We start from the raw sequence: 18,497 nt of genomic DNA on the forward strand, positions 1-18,497 counted from the left end.
TAAGTTCATGAACAATGGGGAAAAGGTGTACTTGAACTTTAAGACCGTTCAGCTCATATTAAAATCAATGTATCAACAAGCACCTTTTTTTCAAATTAATGGAATTTGATTGATATGATGCCCACCTTTGTTTTCATTTCCTGTTAATTCTGTATTATGTGTGTGATGAACTTTTCCAAGAGTTGTCATCCTCCCAAACTGACTCCAAGAGCATGCAGAACAGTTAAGGTCAGTGATCATGATTCAATAATAAGAAAGAGACTAGGCAAAAAATGGCACCCATGAGAGACTCCCAGGGCAAAAACCACTTCTGAACAAAAAGGACACAAAGATTCGTCTCACATTTGCCAACAAAAACACAGCTTCCCTTCCCAGATCCCTGAGATTTTTGTGGACTGATGAGACAAAAGCTGAACTTTTTGAGTCCCATTAAACCTGCTGTAAAACTAACACAGCATTTCATAAAAAGAATACACTCAACAGTCAAACGTGCTGGTGGCAGTATGAACAGCTTTTTTGCTTCAGGTCCTGGAAGACTTGCAGTGATTGGTGAATCCATGAATTTTATTCTCTACCAGAAAGTCCTGCAGGAGAATGTCTGGTCATCAGATCGTGCCCTGAAGCTCAGGGTGGACTTGGATTATGCAGCAGGACAATAATAGAAAACACATCAGCAAGTACACAACTGAATGGTTAGAAACAAAGAAACAAATTTTTTTAAACTAAATGAAGTCTTTGGAGAGACCTTGCCAAAGTCCAGACTCAAATCTGATTGAGATCCTTTCGCACAAATGATTCATGCTCAAAAACCCTCAGGGTTTGTTTGGTTTTTTTTAAAGTAATGTCATATATGATATCATATGTAATATCTGACAGGGAAGGCTGAATTTTACCAGCAAGCAGTAGTGACTTACATTTGTTGCAAATCACCCAAAAAACCTTTACTTTTTAAGCAGTTCCATATTGCATAATGTAACTTAAAATATTCTGAATTACACAAAATCACGTAAACACTTTGCTTTCTAACGTATTGTTTTTATTTTGTTGTTGTTTTGTTTTTTAAAGGCAGATGATCTATGAGCACCTAACCCTAACACGACATTCAACCTAATTAGATACGTCTCAACACCACCGTGAGGGGTTCATCTCTTCTATTAACGATCTTTGTACTTCCGGTTCTCAGCTCCGTCCTCTCGCGGCAACTGCACGAACGCGCCAAAATAGGAAAACAGCAGGCGAGTCTGTGACAGGCGCAGACAAATCCAGCAGACAAAACTTTCTATTAAAGCGGCGTGTCTTCAAATGCGGCTTCACGCACACGTTTAGCTGTTTTCTTTTAGTGTTTTGTACCCGGAACATCGCGATAGAAGATGGTTCTGCAGAACAGTGGACGCTACAAAGCGGACCGAGGACCGAGTGGGGATCCGGAAAACCAGTAAGTCCCAGCAGCTTTAACAGATCAAATGCTTCATAACACTTTCTTATTCAGAATATTAATGGATGACCGAGGACTGTCAGAATTTAGTGTCACTGTTGTGTGCGTTTGAACCAGGGATGATGGATCCTCATTATCGGCCCTCAAGCGGCTGGAGCGCAGTCAGTTCACCGACGAGATGGACGCTCGCTTCGGATTCGACAGGATGAAGGAGCCGGGAGAGAAAACGGGCTGGCTGATCAACATGCACCCCGTGAGTCCTCGCAGTGCGCCAGTTTTTCCTTTCTGTCTGCTGCAAAATAAACACTTAACATTTATTTTTGATGCTCTGCATTTGTAGGCAGAGATCCTGGATGAAGACAAGAGGATGATCAGCGCGGTGGACTATTATTTCATACAGGAGGATGGAAGCAGGTTCAAGGTGTGTTTGGGGGGGAAAGCAGAGCGCTGTAACGCAGCTTATTAAATGTCCTGCATTTTACATTTTCTCTCATGTATTCTGTCTGTGCTGTAGGTGTCTCTGCCCTTCAAGCCATACTTTTACATTGCGACGAAAAAGGTAAGTTAGTGACTGTGATTATGCCAAGTGAACATTTTTTTAAGTAATAAATAACAAAATGTGTATGTCCAGAACTGCGAGAGAGAAGTCATCTCATATTTATCTAAGAAGTTCCAAGGAAAGGTGGCAAAGCTCGAAATTCTCCCAAAAGAGGACCTGGACCTGGTGAGAGTTTCAACTGACTTTAAGTTATCTAATAAATAAATAGTGAGTAAATAAATAAGTCAAATAAATGTAGATAAATAAATATTTTCTATATTTATTTACACAGAATTAATGAAGGAATAGTTGGCAGTTAATTAATGGATGATTTTTGACAAGAGCACCACCACAACACATTTTCACTCATTTAAAAATCGAATCTGTTTATGTATGCTCACCAGACACTTCATTAGATATGCCTCACTAGTACTGGGTTGGAAGGCTGGATGGATCCATGCTTTCATTTTGCTTATGTCAGATTCTGACTGAACCATCCAAATGTGGCATCAACGAGGTGTACTGCCACTTACTGGATATTTTTCCCTTTTTTTTGGACTATTCTGTGTAAACTCTAGAGATGTTTGTGAAGGAAAAACTCAGCAGATCAGCAGTTTGTGAAATACTCAGACCAGCCCGTCAGGCATGCCACGTTCAGAGCCAGTTAAATCGTCTTTCCTCCACATTCTGATGCTCAGTTTGAACTTTTTTTTATGCATTAAGATGCTGCCATGTGATTGGCTGAGGTGTTACAGTGAACAGTTGAATACCTGTACCTAAGAAAGTGGCCAAGTGAGTGTACGCATTTAAGAAAAATCTAAAATATATATCCCCTTTACCACTGTGGCACTTTTGTCCTTAGTATTTAAAAAAAAAAAAAAAAACGACTCTTGAATATCAGCGTTTTTGAAGGTATCGTGAACAGGTTGCAGTATACTACCCTATTGGCTGCTAGTGTTGACTTTGTACAGCCACTCATGTGCTGATTCTGCTGATCTGGTGTCTCCAGCCAAACCACCTTGTCGGACTGAAGAGAAACTACATCAAGCTGGCGTTCAACACCGTGGACGACCTCGTGAAGGTCAAGCGTGAGATTGCCCCGGCGGTACGTAAAAACAGAGAGAGGGAGCAGTCCAACGATGCCTACACCTCAATGTTGTCAAGGTATCACCGAACCTTCGTTAGATTCCTTTGATGTTCCGCCTGACGTTTCCAGCTTTGTAATAACCCCTGGACACCTATTTGTCCTCTTAGTGCGCTATCAGGTGGCAACGTGACCTCAGTGGATGAAGACGGGATGTCAAAGAGTATTTCAGATCAGTTAGACAACATAGTGGACATGAGAGAGTATGACGTGCCTTACCATGTGCGTGTGTCCATTGACCTCAAGATCCACGTGGTAAGATCAACTATGTCTGGTTCCAGTGTTTTCCAGTGAGGTGTTCCTCTACACCTGTACACCTGTGCGTGCTCTTCTTATCTTAACTGTCTTTATTTTTCAGGCTCACTGGTACAATGTTCGATACAGAGGCAGCGCTTACCCGCCAGAGATTGTACGGAGAGACGATCTTGTGGAGCGACCGGTATCAGGATTTTGTTGTTTTAAGCCTTCCATCATTCATTCGGACTTATACTGAAGTTTTGATTTATGTCGGGGCTTTTCTGTGAAACGTTGTTTCCCTGCAGGACCCTGTCATTTTGGCGTTTGACATCGAGACCACCAAGCTTCCGCTGAAATTCCCAGACGCAGAGACGGATCAAATTATGATGATCTCCTACATGATAGATGGACAGGTAAGGTTCATTTGCGTTTGATTTTTCAAGTTTTTGTTACGTTCCTGTTTGTAATATCATCTAACAGTCCTTGTGTTTTCACGTAGGGGTTTCTGATCACAAACCGAGAGATCGTCTCTGAGAACATTGAGGATTTTGAGTTTACCCCCAAACCTGAGTATGAAGGGCCATTCACTGTTTTTAATGAGGACAATGAGGTATGTAGTCACTAACAATAAAGCATTGATGAATAATAGGCTGCTGTGTGTTTCTGTCAGTTTAATAACGCGCTGTAACGGTTGCAGGCAGCTCTCATTCAGAGGTGGTTTGATCACGTTCAAGAAACAAAGCCAAACATCTTTGTGACCTACAACGGAGACTTCTTTGATTGGTAAGCCTATTTTCTGTTTCTGTAAAAGCCAGTTACTTACTTTAAAGGTGAAGTGGGTAGAATACATTACAGGCAGTGGCTGCAGTGAACACTTTTTATTATTTTTAAGTCCTTGGTTTCACTTCAGCTTGAGCAAAAGTGGCCCAAGCACCAGTTCTTTGTGACAATAAGCAGCTACGACATAATGATGAAGCTGTTAATAATGAATTATTTAAACTGTTAAAAAGCTGATTATATTAGATATTTATTCTTATTATGTTTGTTATACTGATTACTTTTCCTGATCCTCCACATCTCCTCATACTGTTTCTCTCTAGGCCTTTCATTGAGGTTCGGGCTGCCCTCCATGGACTGAGCATGCACAGGGAGATCGGTTTCCAGAAAGATAACCAGGGGGAGTACAAGGCCAGTCAGGCCATCCACATGGATTGTTTAAGGTGTGCAAAAGTTATACACTCTTAAAATGATAAGCATACACTTTACCTCCACCAAGGAGGTTATGTTCTTGGTAACATTTGCATGCATCTCTTTCTGTCCGTAGCTTTATAACTTGGATACTATGATTCTTGTGTAATGTCTATTGTCAACACATAGAAAGCATTTTATAAAGATTTAAAATCTCATGTTTAACCACATTTTAACACGTATAATCAAAGTAAATGTTATATGTAATATTGGTTTTTCATATATCCAACTTCAAACCTCCTTATCCTGTATCAGGTGGGTAAAGAGAGACAGCTACTTGCCGGTGGGAAGCCACAATCTGAAGGCAGCGGCGAAGGCCAAACTGGGTTATGACCCCGTGGAGCTCGACCCAGAAGAAATGTGCCGCATGGCAACTGAGGAGCCGCAGGTGCAGAACTAAACTCCCGTCTTTATAAAATAAAAACCGGAATCATTTTTAACGGGATGTTAACTTTCCACTTACTGTCTTTTCTCTTTCTTCCTGTCAGACTCTAGCAACCTATTCTGTGTCAGATGCCGTGGCCACATATTACCTGTACATGAAGTATGTCCACCCCTTCATCTTCGCTCTGTGTACCATCATCCCCATGGAGCCCGATGAGGTTCGTCTGTGGCGTGCTTTGCAAAAGATTAAGTTAAGTTCTCTTTCTTTTCTTTTTTTTTTAAAGTGCATTTTACTAATTACCAGTCTCTCTTTTCTTGCGTTGTTCACCTGTTTCAGGTGCTGCGTAAAGGTTCGGGAACGCTGTGTGAAGCTTTACTTATGGTGCAGGCCTTCCACGCCAACATCATCTTCCCCAACAAGCAGGAGCAGATCTTCAACAAACTGACAGACGACGGCCACGTCCTGGACTCCGAGACTTACGTGGGTGGTCACGTGGAGGCGCTGGAGTCTGGAGTGTTTCGGAGTGACATCCCCTGCCGTTTCAAAATGGTACAGTCTGCTCACTTCTCAGAGCTCACTCTTCATCGGCACTTGTTTGTTTTTGTTTTGTTTTTTGTTTTTAAACGTTGCTCTCATTTTTGATGTTGCAACAGAACCCGGCTGCATTTGACTTCCTGCTGCAAAGAGTTGAGAGAACGATGCGTCACGCCATCGAGGAAGAGGAGAAAATCCCTCTGGAGCAAGTCACTAACTTTAATGAGGTTTGTGGAGGAGGGGAGTTGCCTCTGTCTGTCTTTTTTAATAAGTTACTCAACTTTTTTTCTGAGCTTGAAATTGCAGAATTAACGCCGGTATTTTCTCAGGTTTGTGACGAAATTAAGAAAAAGCTGACGTCCCTCAAGGAGGTTCCAAACAGGATTGAATGTCCCCTGATCTACCATCTGGACGTTGGGGCGATGTACCCCAATATTATTCTCACCAACCGTCTTCAGGTTATTACTTTATTAATCAAAAAATGCTTACAATCACATCTAGAAAAGCATTAAATTCAGTCTTTATCTTCTAATTTTGTAGCCATCTGCTATGGTTGATGAGGCCACGTGTGCTGCCTGTGACTTCAACAAGCCTGGTGCCACGTGTCAGAGGAGGATGACCTGGCAATGGAGAGGCGAAATCAGTAAGTTATCTTTGGATATTTGTACTCTGCTTTTAAGCGATTTGGGGGGAAAAACGAAACCTTTGTCTCTCGCTGTCTCTCTCTGCAGTGCCCGCCAGCCGCAGTGAGTTTCACCGCATCCAGCAGCAACTTGAGTCTGAGAAGTTCCCGCCACTGTTCCCCAACGGTCCTCCTCGGGCTTTCCACACGCTCACCAGGGAGGAGCAGGCCAAGCATGAGAAGAAACGTCTCGCAGGTTCCTCTTTTCTTTTGCTCCTTATAGTAGACTTTGACTATAAGTAATAGTGGGTACTATAAATAGTGGGTTATTAGGGCTAAAGTTAGTCCTGTCTTTATTTTTTTAAATCAGACTATTGTAAGAAGGCCTATAAAAAGACACACGTCACCAAGCTGGAGGAGCGAGTTACCACCATCTGTCAGAGGGAGAACTCCTTCTATGTGGATACTGTAAGAGCTTTCAGAGATCGCCGTTATGATTTCAAAGGACTTCACAAGGTATTGTAGCTATTTGATCAAATTATACCTGATCTGTCTCATTTATATATTTATTTTTGTATAATTACATGCGGTAAAGGTTTTCTTTTCGGTGCTACCTTTGCTTTAGGTGTGGAAGAAGAAACTTTCGTCAGCTCAGGACAGTGGAGACGCCGCTGAGGTGAAGCGCTGCAAAAACATGGAGATCCTGTACGAATCCCTTCAGCTCGCTCACAAGTGCATTCTCAACTCTTTCTACGGCTACGTCATGAGGAAGGGGTAGGAGCCGGCTGCGGTTTTCATCAATCATCACAGATCCACTTGCGCTGTTACCTGAGCTTTTCGCTGCAGTCAGTACTGAGTGCTGTTGACTTGATGCTCTCTGTGTTTTTTTTGTTTGTTTTTTAATATGTTTCCATCAGGGCCCGATGGTACTCTATGGAGATGGCCGGCATTGTGTGTTTCACTGGAGCCAATATTATTACTCAGGCCAGAGAGCTCATTGAGCAAATAGGGTGAGTTGCATAATTCTTGCCAGCATGTTGGCTTTAATTGAGCTCACGCACTTTACAGTATATATTTTATGCTGCGGGTCAGTTTATTCAACTATAAAAATGCTGCAATAAATCTCCGTCTCTGTGACACAGGAGGCCTCTTGAGTTGGACACTGATGGTATCTGGTGTGTCCTCCCCAATACCTTCCCGGAGAACTTTGTGGTGAAGACCAGTAACGAGAAGAAGCCCAAGGTGACTATCTCCTACCCGGGTGCCATGTTGAACATCATGGTAAAAGAGGGATTTACCAACGATCAATACCACGAGCTGGTCGACCCCGCGTCCGTCACTTACAACATCAGGGCAGAGAACAGCATCTTCTTTGAGGTGGACGGACCGTATCTGGCAATGATCCTGCCAGCCTCCAAAGAGGAGGGCAAGAAGCTGAAAAAGAGGTAAGGTGATAATTTTGTGAAATGATTTGTGGCCTTCTTACAGGGTGTAATTAACAAAGGGAGTCGCCTTTCTTTTTAGGTACGCTGTGTTTAATGAGGATGGTTCTTTAGCCGAGCTGAAGGGTTTTGAAGTGAAGAGAAGAGGAGAGCTCCAGCTCATCAAGATTTTTCAGTCGTCTGTGTTCGAGGCTTTCCTCAAAGGAACTACTCTAGAGGAGGTCTACACTTCAGTGGCCAAAGTGGCCGACTACTGGCTGGATGTACTTTACAGCAAGGTGCATATCTCTGATCAGGTTCTGATAAACTAGGGTCTCCTGTAACAAGGTGTTTTTGACATATTTCTGAATTGTATTGTTCAGCGGTCGTTTATTGCATAAGAATAATTTTTATAGAAAATGCATAACAAAAAAACTCACTGGATCATTTCATGTGTGATGCAGGCTGCCAACATGCCAGATGCAGAGCTTTTTGACCTGATTTCAGAGAATCGGTCAATGTCTAGAAAGCTCGAAGATTACGGTGAGCAGAAGTCCACGTCCATCAGCACAGCTAAGAGGCTGGCAGAGTTCCTGGGGGATCAAATGGTGAAAGATGCCGGTCTGAGCTGTCGCTATGTCATCTCCCGAAAACCTGAGGGTTCCCCTGTCACAGAAAGGTTCGACAGTTGCCGCGAAAGTAAACTTATCGTACCATACTGAATATGTTAGATGGTAAAGCAGGGAAACCTTTAGGCTGTAGCTACACTATAATTGGTAAGTTGCTACTGTGTGAGTGTGCGGTGCCTCGGTTGTCAGGTCTGGTTTAAAAAACCAAAACAAAAATGAAAAGATGATAACGTCCACAATTCTAATATTGAGACTTCAAACTTCAAAATCTGTCACATCAGACTATTGCAGCAATACCGTATTTAAAAACTAGGCTACTGATTCGATAGGTTTCCTGGTGTTACACAGCACCAAAGACTTTTCTTGAGCTCGCTTTCCCATTTTTGAATATCCTTAGGAAACTAGCGATCTCTAATATGATCAGAAGTTAAAGCCATCGGCTCATTTTTGCTTCTGTGCATCAGGGCCATTCCTCTAGCCATCTTTCAGGCCGAGCCGAGCGTCAAGAAACATTTCCTTCGCAAGTGGTTGAAGATGCCCAGCTTGCATGACATGGACATCCGCTCTGTGAGTTTTAAGGGTAAAATTAAATGCGAATAACAAAGACAAAAATGTTCAAGTACTTTCATGTCATATGTGTTTTTTTCCAGATCCTTGATTGGAGCTATTACATAGAGAGGTTGGGTAGTGCAGTCCAGAAAATCATCACCATTCCTGCTGCTCTGCAACAGGTAAAATGTTAAAAATAAAAATAAACAAAACTTAAAACTAAATAATTAATTTAATTCATTAAGAAAATAATAATGGCACCTTCCACTTTTTATTTCCATAAGGTGAAGAATCCTGTTCCCAGAGTGAGGCATCCTGACTGGCTACACAAGAAACTCCTGGAGAAAAATGACATATACAAGCAGAAGAAAATTAGTGAGCTGTTTACCAGCGAAGGCAAGAGACAGGTAAGGTTAACCTCACAGTAAAGTGTCAACCACTAAGCCTTATTGTTGCACTCTAAATGTCTTTCTCGCTCTCAGATTGCCCATCAGCCTCTTGAAGCAGGCCCTGCTGCTGACATAGAGGATTTTGGGATGCCACCCAAACCCCTGCAGCCAGCTATCCTTATCAGCACTAAGCGGAAGCGGGCGTCACGGGGAGACGACAGCCAGGTGGAGTCTCAGGATTTAGAGCTTACGCAGTCCTGGCGAGAGATCCTAGGACCGCCCCCTCCCACGGGAAAAACACGGGTAGGAAAGCAGAGGTTTCAGTATATTAAGCTTGAGACATTTTCATGCAATTCCAAATGCACTTGTAGTGCATTTGGAATCCAAGACGTTCCAGTGGTGAATGTTAAAAGGTTCAAACAACTTTTTCTGTGTGCAGGAGGAACGTCAAGTTTGGCTGCGCTACCATAAGAAAAAGTGGGAGCTACAGCTGAAGCAGAGAAAGGAGAGGAAAAAGAGGAGGAGGCTGCTGGATGGGGAGGCTCAACCAGTGGGCGGAGGAGTGATCAGAGGTGGTCCCATCACAGGCCTGGGGAGCTTCCTCCGCAGAACAGCTCGCAGCATCCTCGATATGCCGTGGCAAATTGTCCAGGTAGTGCAGACCGATCCTGTTATCATCCACAAATAATTTCATAATATAAAGATATTGATCTTCTCTATTTTTACATTTGTTTTTCTCAGATTGCAGAAACTAGTCACCCTGGTCTGTATAAGCTTTGGGCTGTGATTGGAAATGACCTCCACTGCATGAAACTCAACATCCCGCGTGTCTTCTACGTCAATCAAAAAGTCCCAAAACAGGAGGAGGGTGCGACGTACAAAAAGGCACGCTACAAAAAAATACATTAAATAATGCAATGACATCACTGTGACTATAGAAGGTGTTACCCAAAATAACTATCAGAGCTGTGTGATTACAGGTGAACCGCATGCTGCCTCGCTCCAACATGGTTTACTACCTCTATGAGTACTCTGTGCCAGAGGACATGTACCAAGAGCACATCAATGAGATCAACGCAGACCTCTCTGCACCTGACATCGAAGGAGTCTATGAAACACAGGTCAGTGTAATTTTTTACACTGCATAGTGTCCATGTTATAACTGTATAGTACTGGAAACAGAACGCAGCGAGTCGTTTGTTTCAGGTTCCTTTGCTGTTTCGAGCTTTGGTGCAGCTAGGATGTGTGTGCATGGTCAACAAACATGTTGTGAGAGATATGGCCGGAAGGGAGGCCGACACGTTTGATCTGGAGCATCTGGAGATGAGGTCGCTGGCCCAGTTTAGCTACCTGGAACCTGGTAAGAGTCATTCAGACACTTTAGATTTAAAAGTTTTGACAGCAGACTTTAGATGGTCATAAATGTCACAATTTAATATTTACTAAATTATTACTTTTCCCTTTAGTGAAAAAGAAAACTGTTTCACTGCAATTACTTGTGAATTTTGATCTGCAACTACTATGTTTGCTTCTCAGGGAGTGTTCGCCACATGTATTTGTATCATCACAGCCAAGGCCACAAGGCTCTGTTTGGCCTCTTCATCCCCTCTCAGCGCAAATGTAGCATCTTCGTCCTGGACACGGTAAGAATAATGGGCTTTCTTTGAGTTTCCTCTTTGTTTTAATACCAGAGAAGATGTCTGTTTTCCTCTCAGTACCATTATGACATTTAATTGCATTGAGAATAAAGTTCAGTTGTTGGCTTGCGTTTTTTAGGTTCGAAGCAACCAGATGCCCAACTTGAGTAACCTCTACACAGCTGAACGCACGGCCCTCCTGGAGAAAACGACGGAGGAGCTTCTGCCTCCAGAGAAACACACCTTTGAGGTGCGGGCTGAAAATGACATGAAGGCGATCTCACGTGCACTCCAACGAATACTCCTAAACTACAAGGTAAAATAATCTGGTTATATTTAACATTTTTATTACTTTTTAATCTTTAAGTTTCATGCGACTAAATTTGCAAATGCCTGCTTTGTTTGTTGCTGTTGACAGGAGGAGCGCCGTGGGCCCACCCTCATCGCAGTGCAGTCAAACTGGGAGTTGCGTCGATTGACGGCCGGGATGCCGGTGCTCGAGGAGTTCCCGGTCGTTCCGGTTCATGTGGTTGATGAGATCAGCTATAATGTGTTGGACTGGCAACGGCTCGGTGCCCGGCGCATGATCCGCCACTACCTCAACCTGGACAGCTGTCTGTCACAGGCTTTTGACATGGCCAGGTATGATCTCCATGTTTCTCTTCACACATGAGGTTGCTCCAGACAGAAAGGAAGACATTTTATTTTTATTTAAACCATTTTTTTTAGTAAGAGGACACTATAAACGTCTTACATGCTAACTTTGTGGTTGTAGCCTCTAATAAAAGATTTATCCAGGCAGCAGAAATTGTTTTAAAACATTTTCAAGCACTTTTGAATTGTTTTTTTACTTTCAGATATTACCACTTACCTGTGGGGAACTTGCCACAGGATGTGTCCATCTTTGGCTCAGACTTGTTTTTGGCAAGACATCTACGGAAGCACAACCACCTGCTATGGCTTTCACCCACATCCAGGCCTGACCTGGGAGGAAAAGAGGCTGATGACAGCCGTCTGGTGATGGAAAATGATGACAGAGGCTCTGTGGAGATCAATGCTCAGGGATGTTATTCAACAGGTACAAAAAAAAAGAAAAGGAAATCACTAGAGGGATTTTTGAAGTCTGTCTTAATCGTCATTTTTCGTGCAGCATGTGTGGAGTTGGACCTGCAGAGCCTGGCGGTGAACACCATCCTCCAGTCTCAGCATGTAAACGACATGGAGGGCGGAGCCAGCCTGGGCGTCAGTTTTGATGTGATCCAGCAGGCATCTTTGGAGGACATGATGTCAGGAAACCAGGGAGCAAGCGCTCTGGCTAGCTACGATGAGACGGCTCTCTGCTCCAACACCTTCAGGTGTGTAAACTTCTGTGTTTGAGCGCAAGTTTTGTGTTTTGCTCAAACCACAATTTTCATTGATTAATTTTTCTGGGTTCTCTGAGCAGGATCTTAAAGAGCATGGTGGTGGGATGGGTCAGGGAGATCACACAGTACCACAATGTGTATGCAGACAACCAGGTGATGCATTTCTACCGCTGGCTGCGTTCCCCAAGCTCGCTGCTGTATGACCCCGCCCTGCACCGCACCCTGCATAACATGATGAAGAAAGTGTTTCTGCAGTGAGTGCCAAATCCTTTTATACTTCAAAAATAAAAAATTTCTTTTGAAATAATCGTAAACTCTACATCAGACTGATGATATTCAGTTTCCATATATCCAGACCTCATTCTCTCATTCTGGCCTTAGGTTGGTTGCAGAGTTCAAACGTCTCGGCTCGACTGTGGTGTACGGAAACTTTAACAGGATCATTCTGTGTACTAAAAAACGCAGGATTGATGATGCCATTGGCTATGTTGAGTATATCACCAACAGGTCAGTGTTTCTTAAATTCTCCAGTCTGATCTAGGATGACCAGAGTTTTACTTTTCACATGTTTTTATTTTCGAAATCAGAATTAATCTCAGTGAGAAATGATTTTGTTACAAACACAATGTGTATAAAAAAATATATACAACTGAGGCCCTAAAAGTGCCATCTTAAATTTAAATTAAATATTCTAAAGTTAAAACAATACTTTAACTGTATAGACAAGATGTAAGTGAAAATAGTGTCACAACACTTAATTAGAACATTTGATGGCAACAGGTAAGAATTATGTCTTTATTTGCAACCTCGCAGAATAAACTCCAGCTGTAACATTAGTGCATCACATCACTGGAAATTGAATGTATTTTCTTGATGATGCAGAAAATGTAATTATGTTACATTTGATCTTAATCTGCTGCTAAGTTTGTTTGATTTTTAGCTGATAGAAAACTGATAATAAAATTGATCGGTTCCATTTTGTAGGCTGTTTAACATCATTTATCAATAAAATTCACTCCCCTCTGATTGGATCACAAACTAAAGTGATTTTGCACGTCTCGTTTAGTAAACTACTGGAGAAAATCAGATCCAATCAGATGTAAAAATGCATGCATGTGTTCACAGCTGTTGGCTATTTTGACATATTAACTAGAGCTGGGCGATATATCGAGTTTTTAAAAAATATCAATATATTTTTATACGAGATATAAGATGTGACAATATCCTTTATATCGATATAGTCTATGTTACGTTATAACTAGGGCTGGGTATCGTCACTGATTTCTAGAATCGATTCAATTCCGATTCACAAGGTCCAGAATCGATTCGATCCACGATTCGATTTAATTCGATTGATTCGATTCACTTCGATTTGAATATGGGAAATTTTGACAGTCAGAAATATTATAATTCAGATTAGTACATTTACATATTTTTGTATCTATAAAAAGGAAGCTGACACACGCAAGACTTTATCAAAGGTGTGAGCGTCACAGCAGATGCCTTTGTGTCAAAGTAGCTGAAGATAAAACACAGAAACACATGAAGGTGATTTTTCCTGGCCTGGGATTTTATAAAAATATTCTGCAGTACATCAAAAACGAAAGAAAACCATTAATCAACATATGAACATTACCTCTGAAGTTACAGCGGTTTTATTAGAGACACGGCTTAGCGTTTTGCATTTTGCATAATTTTAAAAAGTTTAAATTTGTTCAGCATTGAACGGCAGAAATTAGGTTTTCTTTTCGGAAGTATATAAAACGGAAAGAAAAAAAAAGTCGGCCGATAGCGCTGTAAACAAAGGTAGACTTGTGCGTAACAAGCAAGCGAATAATGCAGAAAACCATACAGGGAGAGAGGGGGGGAGAGAGAGAGAGAGCTGTGCCTCATGGTAGAAGCAAAACAGTAAAAGTAAGAGTGAATACATGACGATGTTTATGTGAAGCGTAGTTTGGCTCTTCTTTTGCTGCTGGTTCGGTCAATATTGTTTGGAGAGACATCAAACTAACAGCTTTACAATCAGCGCATAAAGGGCGTGAACACAAAGCGCGGACCCGCCGACAGATCAGAATCAGCGGGCTGTCGGCTTTCAGCCCCGACTGTGAGAAATTCGACATCTAACTGATTCTGATCCGCGGGTCGCGCTGTGTGTTTAAGTCTTTGTGCAGAATCCATGTTCCTGCTCTCATTTACTGTTTTAGCTGTTTGGTGGTTGTTGAAATTTTGTGAGATTTCACCAGAGATCCTGGCATTTCGGGCAAAATAAATTTGTATTAAAAAATCGATTCAGGATTTTAATGAATCGATTTTACGTAATCCAAGCCAGAATCGATTTTAATCGATAAATCGATTATAAAAACCCACCCCTAGTTATAACTATACTTGTGGAGCCGCAAGTTTGCCTCTCTTTCGTCCACTTTTGTCTTTACGCAACATTACTCGGCCTCGCCCCTCCTTCACTGAACACAAATCCCCCTCCTCCCCCATCGCTTCACCTGCAGGAAGCGACAAGATGGACACGGCAAATCTCCGTTAACGAGTTACTGCGCATCGCCCCGTGCGTGGGGCTGGACGTCGTCAACGTGTTAGCTAGCTAACCACGCTAACGAGCTAACCACGCTAACGCCATGCAGCCCAGAGGCGCTGCACAGCCTAAAATCCTTTCATTTTCTCAAAAGTTGACAGCGCGCCTTATGTATGAATTCTGGTTGTGCTTGATGGCCGCGAACCGATTTTATGTGGTACACAGCGGTCAGCAATCTGTCAAAAAATGTTTTAATACGACTTTGGTAAGCTACGGAGCTGCACCGGTTGATGGATTGTCAGAGCATTACGGCGACCGAGGAGCCTCGCGGAGTGATACGTACTGTGCTTCAACGTAATATTACCCTACTGTGTATAAGGACCATAAATGGCACCTGTTAAGAGACATGGTTACGAAGAGGATTTCAAACTCAATGCTGTCAGTCACACAGTAGAAGTTGGGAACAGAGCAGCTGTGAAATCTGTCTTTGTTATTATGCTCTGCGTCTTTTAGTTTACATTTTGACTGCACAATTGTGAGCTTTTTGTTATGCACAAAAACAACATTGTTTTCTTTTATTTATGCAACATTATTATTTAATAAATGCTCATAATTTATTTTTGAGTAAATTTTATGTACATCTATGCTCTATGTTAATAAAAGTGCCTGTGTGACATCTGGGACACAGCTTTGACTAAGAACTCTCTTTTTGTTCTTACTTTATGGCTTAAAATGGCTTAAAAAATATCGAGATATATATCTTATATCGCCGTCCAGGTAAAAAATATCAAGATATGAATTTTGGGTCATATCGCCCAGCCCTAATATTAACAATAGTATATTAGTAAAATGATGCAAAGCAAGAGCCAGAACACTAAAATCAGAAAAACAAAAATAATCCATTAGAAGAGCAAGACAGCAGGGATTGTTGTGGTTTCCATCAGCTGAAGTGATTTCTGTAAATTAAACCCAAAATGGGAGAACTGCCCATTAAAATAATGGATGTGATATTTAAATATTGACTTTATGACAAAATATGAATATAAAATCAATATTGCTACTCAGAGAAACATACCACATACAACATTTTGGTTCTTGAAATATTTTTGTGGGTTTTTTTCCTGGTTTTCTGAAAGTATGTGACTAAAATAAGCACCAATACCTTTTAAATGTTTGACTTTTATTGTTTGCAACTTTTGAAAGTCTAATTTCCTGTTTCCAGTCTTTTACGTGTAACCCCAACATCTCACATTTCTAACCATTTCTCTTCTAGCATCCATTCCAAAGAAATTTTCCACTCTTTGTCCATCTCCTTCTCGCGGTGCTGGGAGTTCCTGCTGTGGATGGACCCTGCCAACTATGGTGGCGTGAAGGGCAAACTGCCCTCCAGCGTCATGTATGGAGAGGTACTGCCAGATACTGGAGGCTTCTTCCTGTTAAAAGCGAGCTTTTTCTTCCTACTGTCGCCAAGTGCTTGCTCATAGAGGGATGTCTGATTGCTGGGGGTTTGGGGGTCTTTATCTTACAAACTAAAGCACCTTGAGGCGACTCTTTTTGCGATTAGGCCCTGAACTGAATTCATCTCCAATGTTGTTGTTTTTTTGTTTTTTTTTGTAGGAAGGAGCCCAACAGAAGAAAACCAGACAAGAGGAGGGGGATGAGGATAGCAGTGAGGATGAAGATGAAGAAAATGCTGAGGAGGAGGACGGAGATGGAGAGACGGATGAAGTAGAGGATTTGATTGAGAGTAACTGGAATATCATGCAGTATCTTCCTCAAACCGCCTCCTGTCAGAAGTACTTCCTCATGATCGTCTCAGGTAAAAGAAGGAAAATCTCCCAACCTTTTTTTTTTTCTTTGCTTTCTAAGTTACTAACTCTCAAAAACCTTTACCTTGCCAGCGTACATTGCGGCAGTCTATCACAGCATGAAAGAGGAGCTGAGACGTAACGGCCCAGGAGCAACACCAGTAAAGAGACGTGGCAACAGCCAGGCTTCCCAGCAGGCCATTGGGGATCTGAGTGCACTTCCTGGTAAGAAGCTGATCAGGAAGCTGTTGTATGTGCTAAAGACTTCTGTTGTATTTCTCTGGAACTGCAGATTACGCTCAGCCGAGTGTTTAATGTTTACGGCTTCCACAGGAATGATCTCCTTCTCCCAGGAGTACGTGTCCAGCGAGCTGACACAGAACATTTTCACCATCACTCAGAAAATCCAGAAGAAGGTCACTGGTACCAGGAGTGTTACCCACACCTCAGAGATGTTCCCCATCCTGCCTGGGTCACACCTTCCACTCAACAACCCAGCACTGGAGTTTATCAAATATGTCTGCCAGGTAAAAAAAAAAAAAAGAAGAAATCTGCTCCTTTTTTTTCTGCAGCGGTTATTTATATTTCCCCCATCCTTCCCTTGTTTAGGTTCTTACACTAGACGCCAACATTGTAAATCAGGTGAACAAGCTGAAGAGAGACCTCCTACGTCTTGTGGATGTTGGAGAGTTTTCAGAGGAAGCCCAGTTCCGTGACCCGTGTAACTCCTACATCCTGCCAGAGGTTATCTGTCACCACTGCAATTTCTGTCGGGACCTTGACCTCTGCAAGGACCCGTCAGTGGCACAGGTAAGAGTACAATAACTCCTGATAATCACATTTGAAACTGTGAAAGTCAGAAATCTAAATGAGATAAACTTGTTATCTTTTCCTCAGGATGGTTCGGTTTTGCCTCAGTGGTTCTGCTCCAACTGTCAGGCGCAGTATGACACCGAGTCTATTGAGATGGCTCTGGTAGAAGCTCTGCAGAAGAAACTGATGAGCTATACGCTGCAGGATCTGGTGGGTAAAATAATGCTCAGTATATCAAAACACCTGGCAAAATTTAAGCAATGAAATGATAAGAAAAATGCACTCACTACTTCTGGTTGTTTGTTTGTTTTTTCTTAAAAAAAGCAAAGTTTTCCTGGCAGTAAAATCTAACTTGCATGCTTTTTGGCAGCCCATTTTCCAGAAGGTGCCTCACAGGTTTTGTTCAATTTCAGGTGTGTAACAAATGTAAGGGAGTGAAGGAAACCAACATGCCCCTCTACTGCAAATGTGCTGGAGACTTTGACCTCACCTTCCCAGCCAAGGTTCGTACTTTGAAGCACACGGCATCATTCTATTCAGCGATGAACGCATATTATTGACACTGCTGTTTTTGGTCTGTTTACAGAGCTTCTCTGAGCAGATCATGGTGTTTAGGAACATAGCATCCCACTACAACATGAGCTTCCTGGAGGAGACCATAGGCTGGCTGCTCGTTATGAGCCCTCAGATCAACCAGGGTGTTCACTGAATATGAACTTCACTGACACTTCCTTCGCTCCATCCAAATCAGGAAACAGTGCTGAAATTCATTTTTGAGTTTTAGCAAACTTCAGCAGCATTGGTCTCTGCTTCTTGCTGTGTGATTGTGTAACCAAGATGATTCCCCTGTAAATATGTTTAGATTGTATTAGTTATGCATGTGTATGAAGATTTTCACTGATAATAAATGTGTTTTTTATGTGTCTTGGTCTGCTTGTGATTGCTGCAGTTCTGTATTTTTCCTAGAAAACTGAGACAGCGTAACGACAGAGTAGATGTCTCTGTCATTACGCTGTCTCAGTTTTCTCCTCCCTCCCTCGGCTGCTAATGTGTCTGCTGTAAATTGCGCACAGCTTCAATTACATGACCTGCATCCACTCTAATTTCTTCTGCTGTGAAACTTGACTAATGCTGCCTCATTGCATGTTGCGTAATCTTTCATTGTTTTTTTGGTTTGGCGACAGTGAAGATGACTTCTTTTTTTTTATTGAGCAAAT

General features: G+C 42.2%; 1 protein-coding gene across 1 annotated transcript; it reads left to right on the plus strand.

The window, feature by feature from the left end:
- The first annotated feature begins 1,176 nt into the window (after positions 1 to 1,176).
- On the plus strand, positions 1,177 to 18,259 carry pole (polymerase (DNA directed), epsilon). Its single transcript, XM_085180338.1, has 48 exons — positions 1,177 to 1,435; positions 1,553 to 1,688; positions 1,776 to 1,856; positions 1,950 to 1,994; positions 2,067 to 2,159; positions 2,983 to 3,137; positions 3,228 to 3,372; positions 3,476 to 3,556; positions 3,660 to 3,767; positions 3,854 to 3,964; positions 4,052 to 4,137; positions 4,455 to 4,574; positions 4,858 to 4,990; positions 5,091 to 5,204; positions 5,324 to 5,536; positions 5,641 to 5,748; positions 5,851 to 5,979; positions 6,062 to 6,164; positions 6,253 to 6,399; positions 6,514 to 6,659; positions 6,769 to 6,917; positions 7,061 to 7,153; positions 7,286 to 7,588; positions 7,668 to 7,863; positions 8,029 to 8,243; positions 8,658 to 8,760; positions 8,844 to 8,924; positions 9,027 to 9,149; positions 9,225 to 9,434; positions 9,571 to 9,783; positions 9,873 to 10,016; positions 10,112 to 10,252; positions 10,338 to 10,491; positions 10,668 to 10,774; positions 10,908 to 11,084; positions 11,187 to 11,410; positions 11,626 to 11,846; positions 11,919 to 12,123; positions 12,213 to 12,386; positions 12,514 to 12,639; positions 15,933 to 16,065; positions 16,277 to 16,478; positions 16,561 to 16,692; positions 16,801 to 16,994; positions 17,077 to 17,277; positions 17,365 to 17,490; positions 17,694 to 17,783; positions 17,867 to 18,259. Exons 1-48 carry the CDS (start codon positions 1,371 to 1,373, stop codon positions 17,987 to 17,989), a joined length of 6,879 nt encoding a protein of 2,292 aa, XP_085036464.1. The 5' UTR covers positions 1,177 to 1,370; the 3' UTR covers positions 17,990 to 18,259.
- The last annotated feature ends 238 nt before the right edge of the window (positions 18,260 to 18,497 follow it).

The sequence above is a fragment of the Neolamprologus multifasciatus genome, chromosome 12 (assembly GCF_963576455.1).
Source record: "Neolamprologus multifasciatus chromosome 12, fNeoMul1.2, whole genome shotgun sequence".
Taxonomy (NCBI): Eukaryota; Metazoa; Chordata; class Actinopteri; order Cichliformes; family Cichlidae; genus Neolamprologus; species Neolamprologus multifasciatus.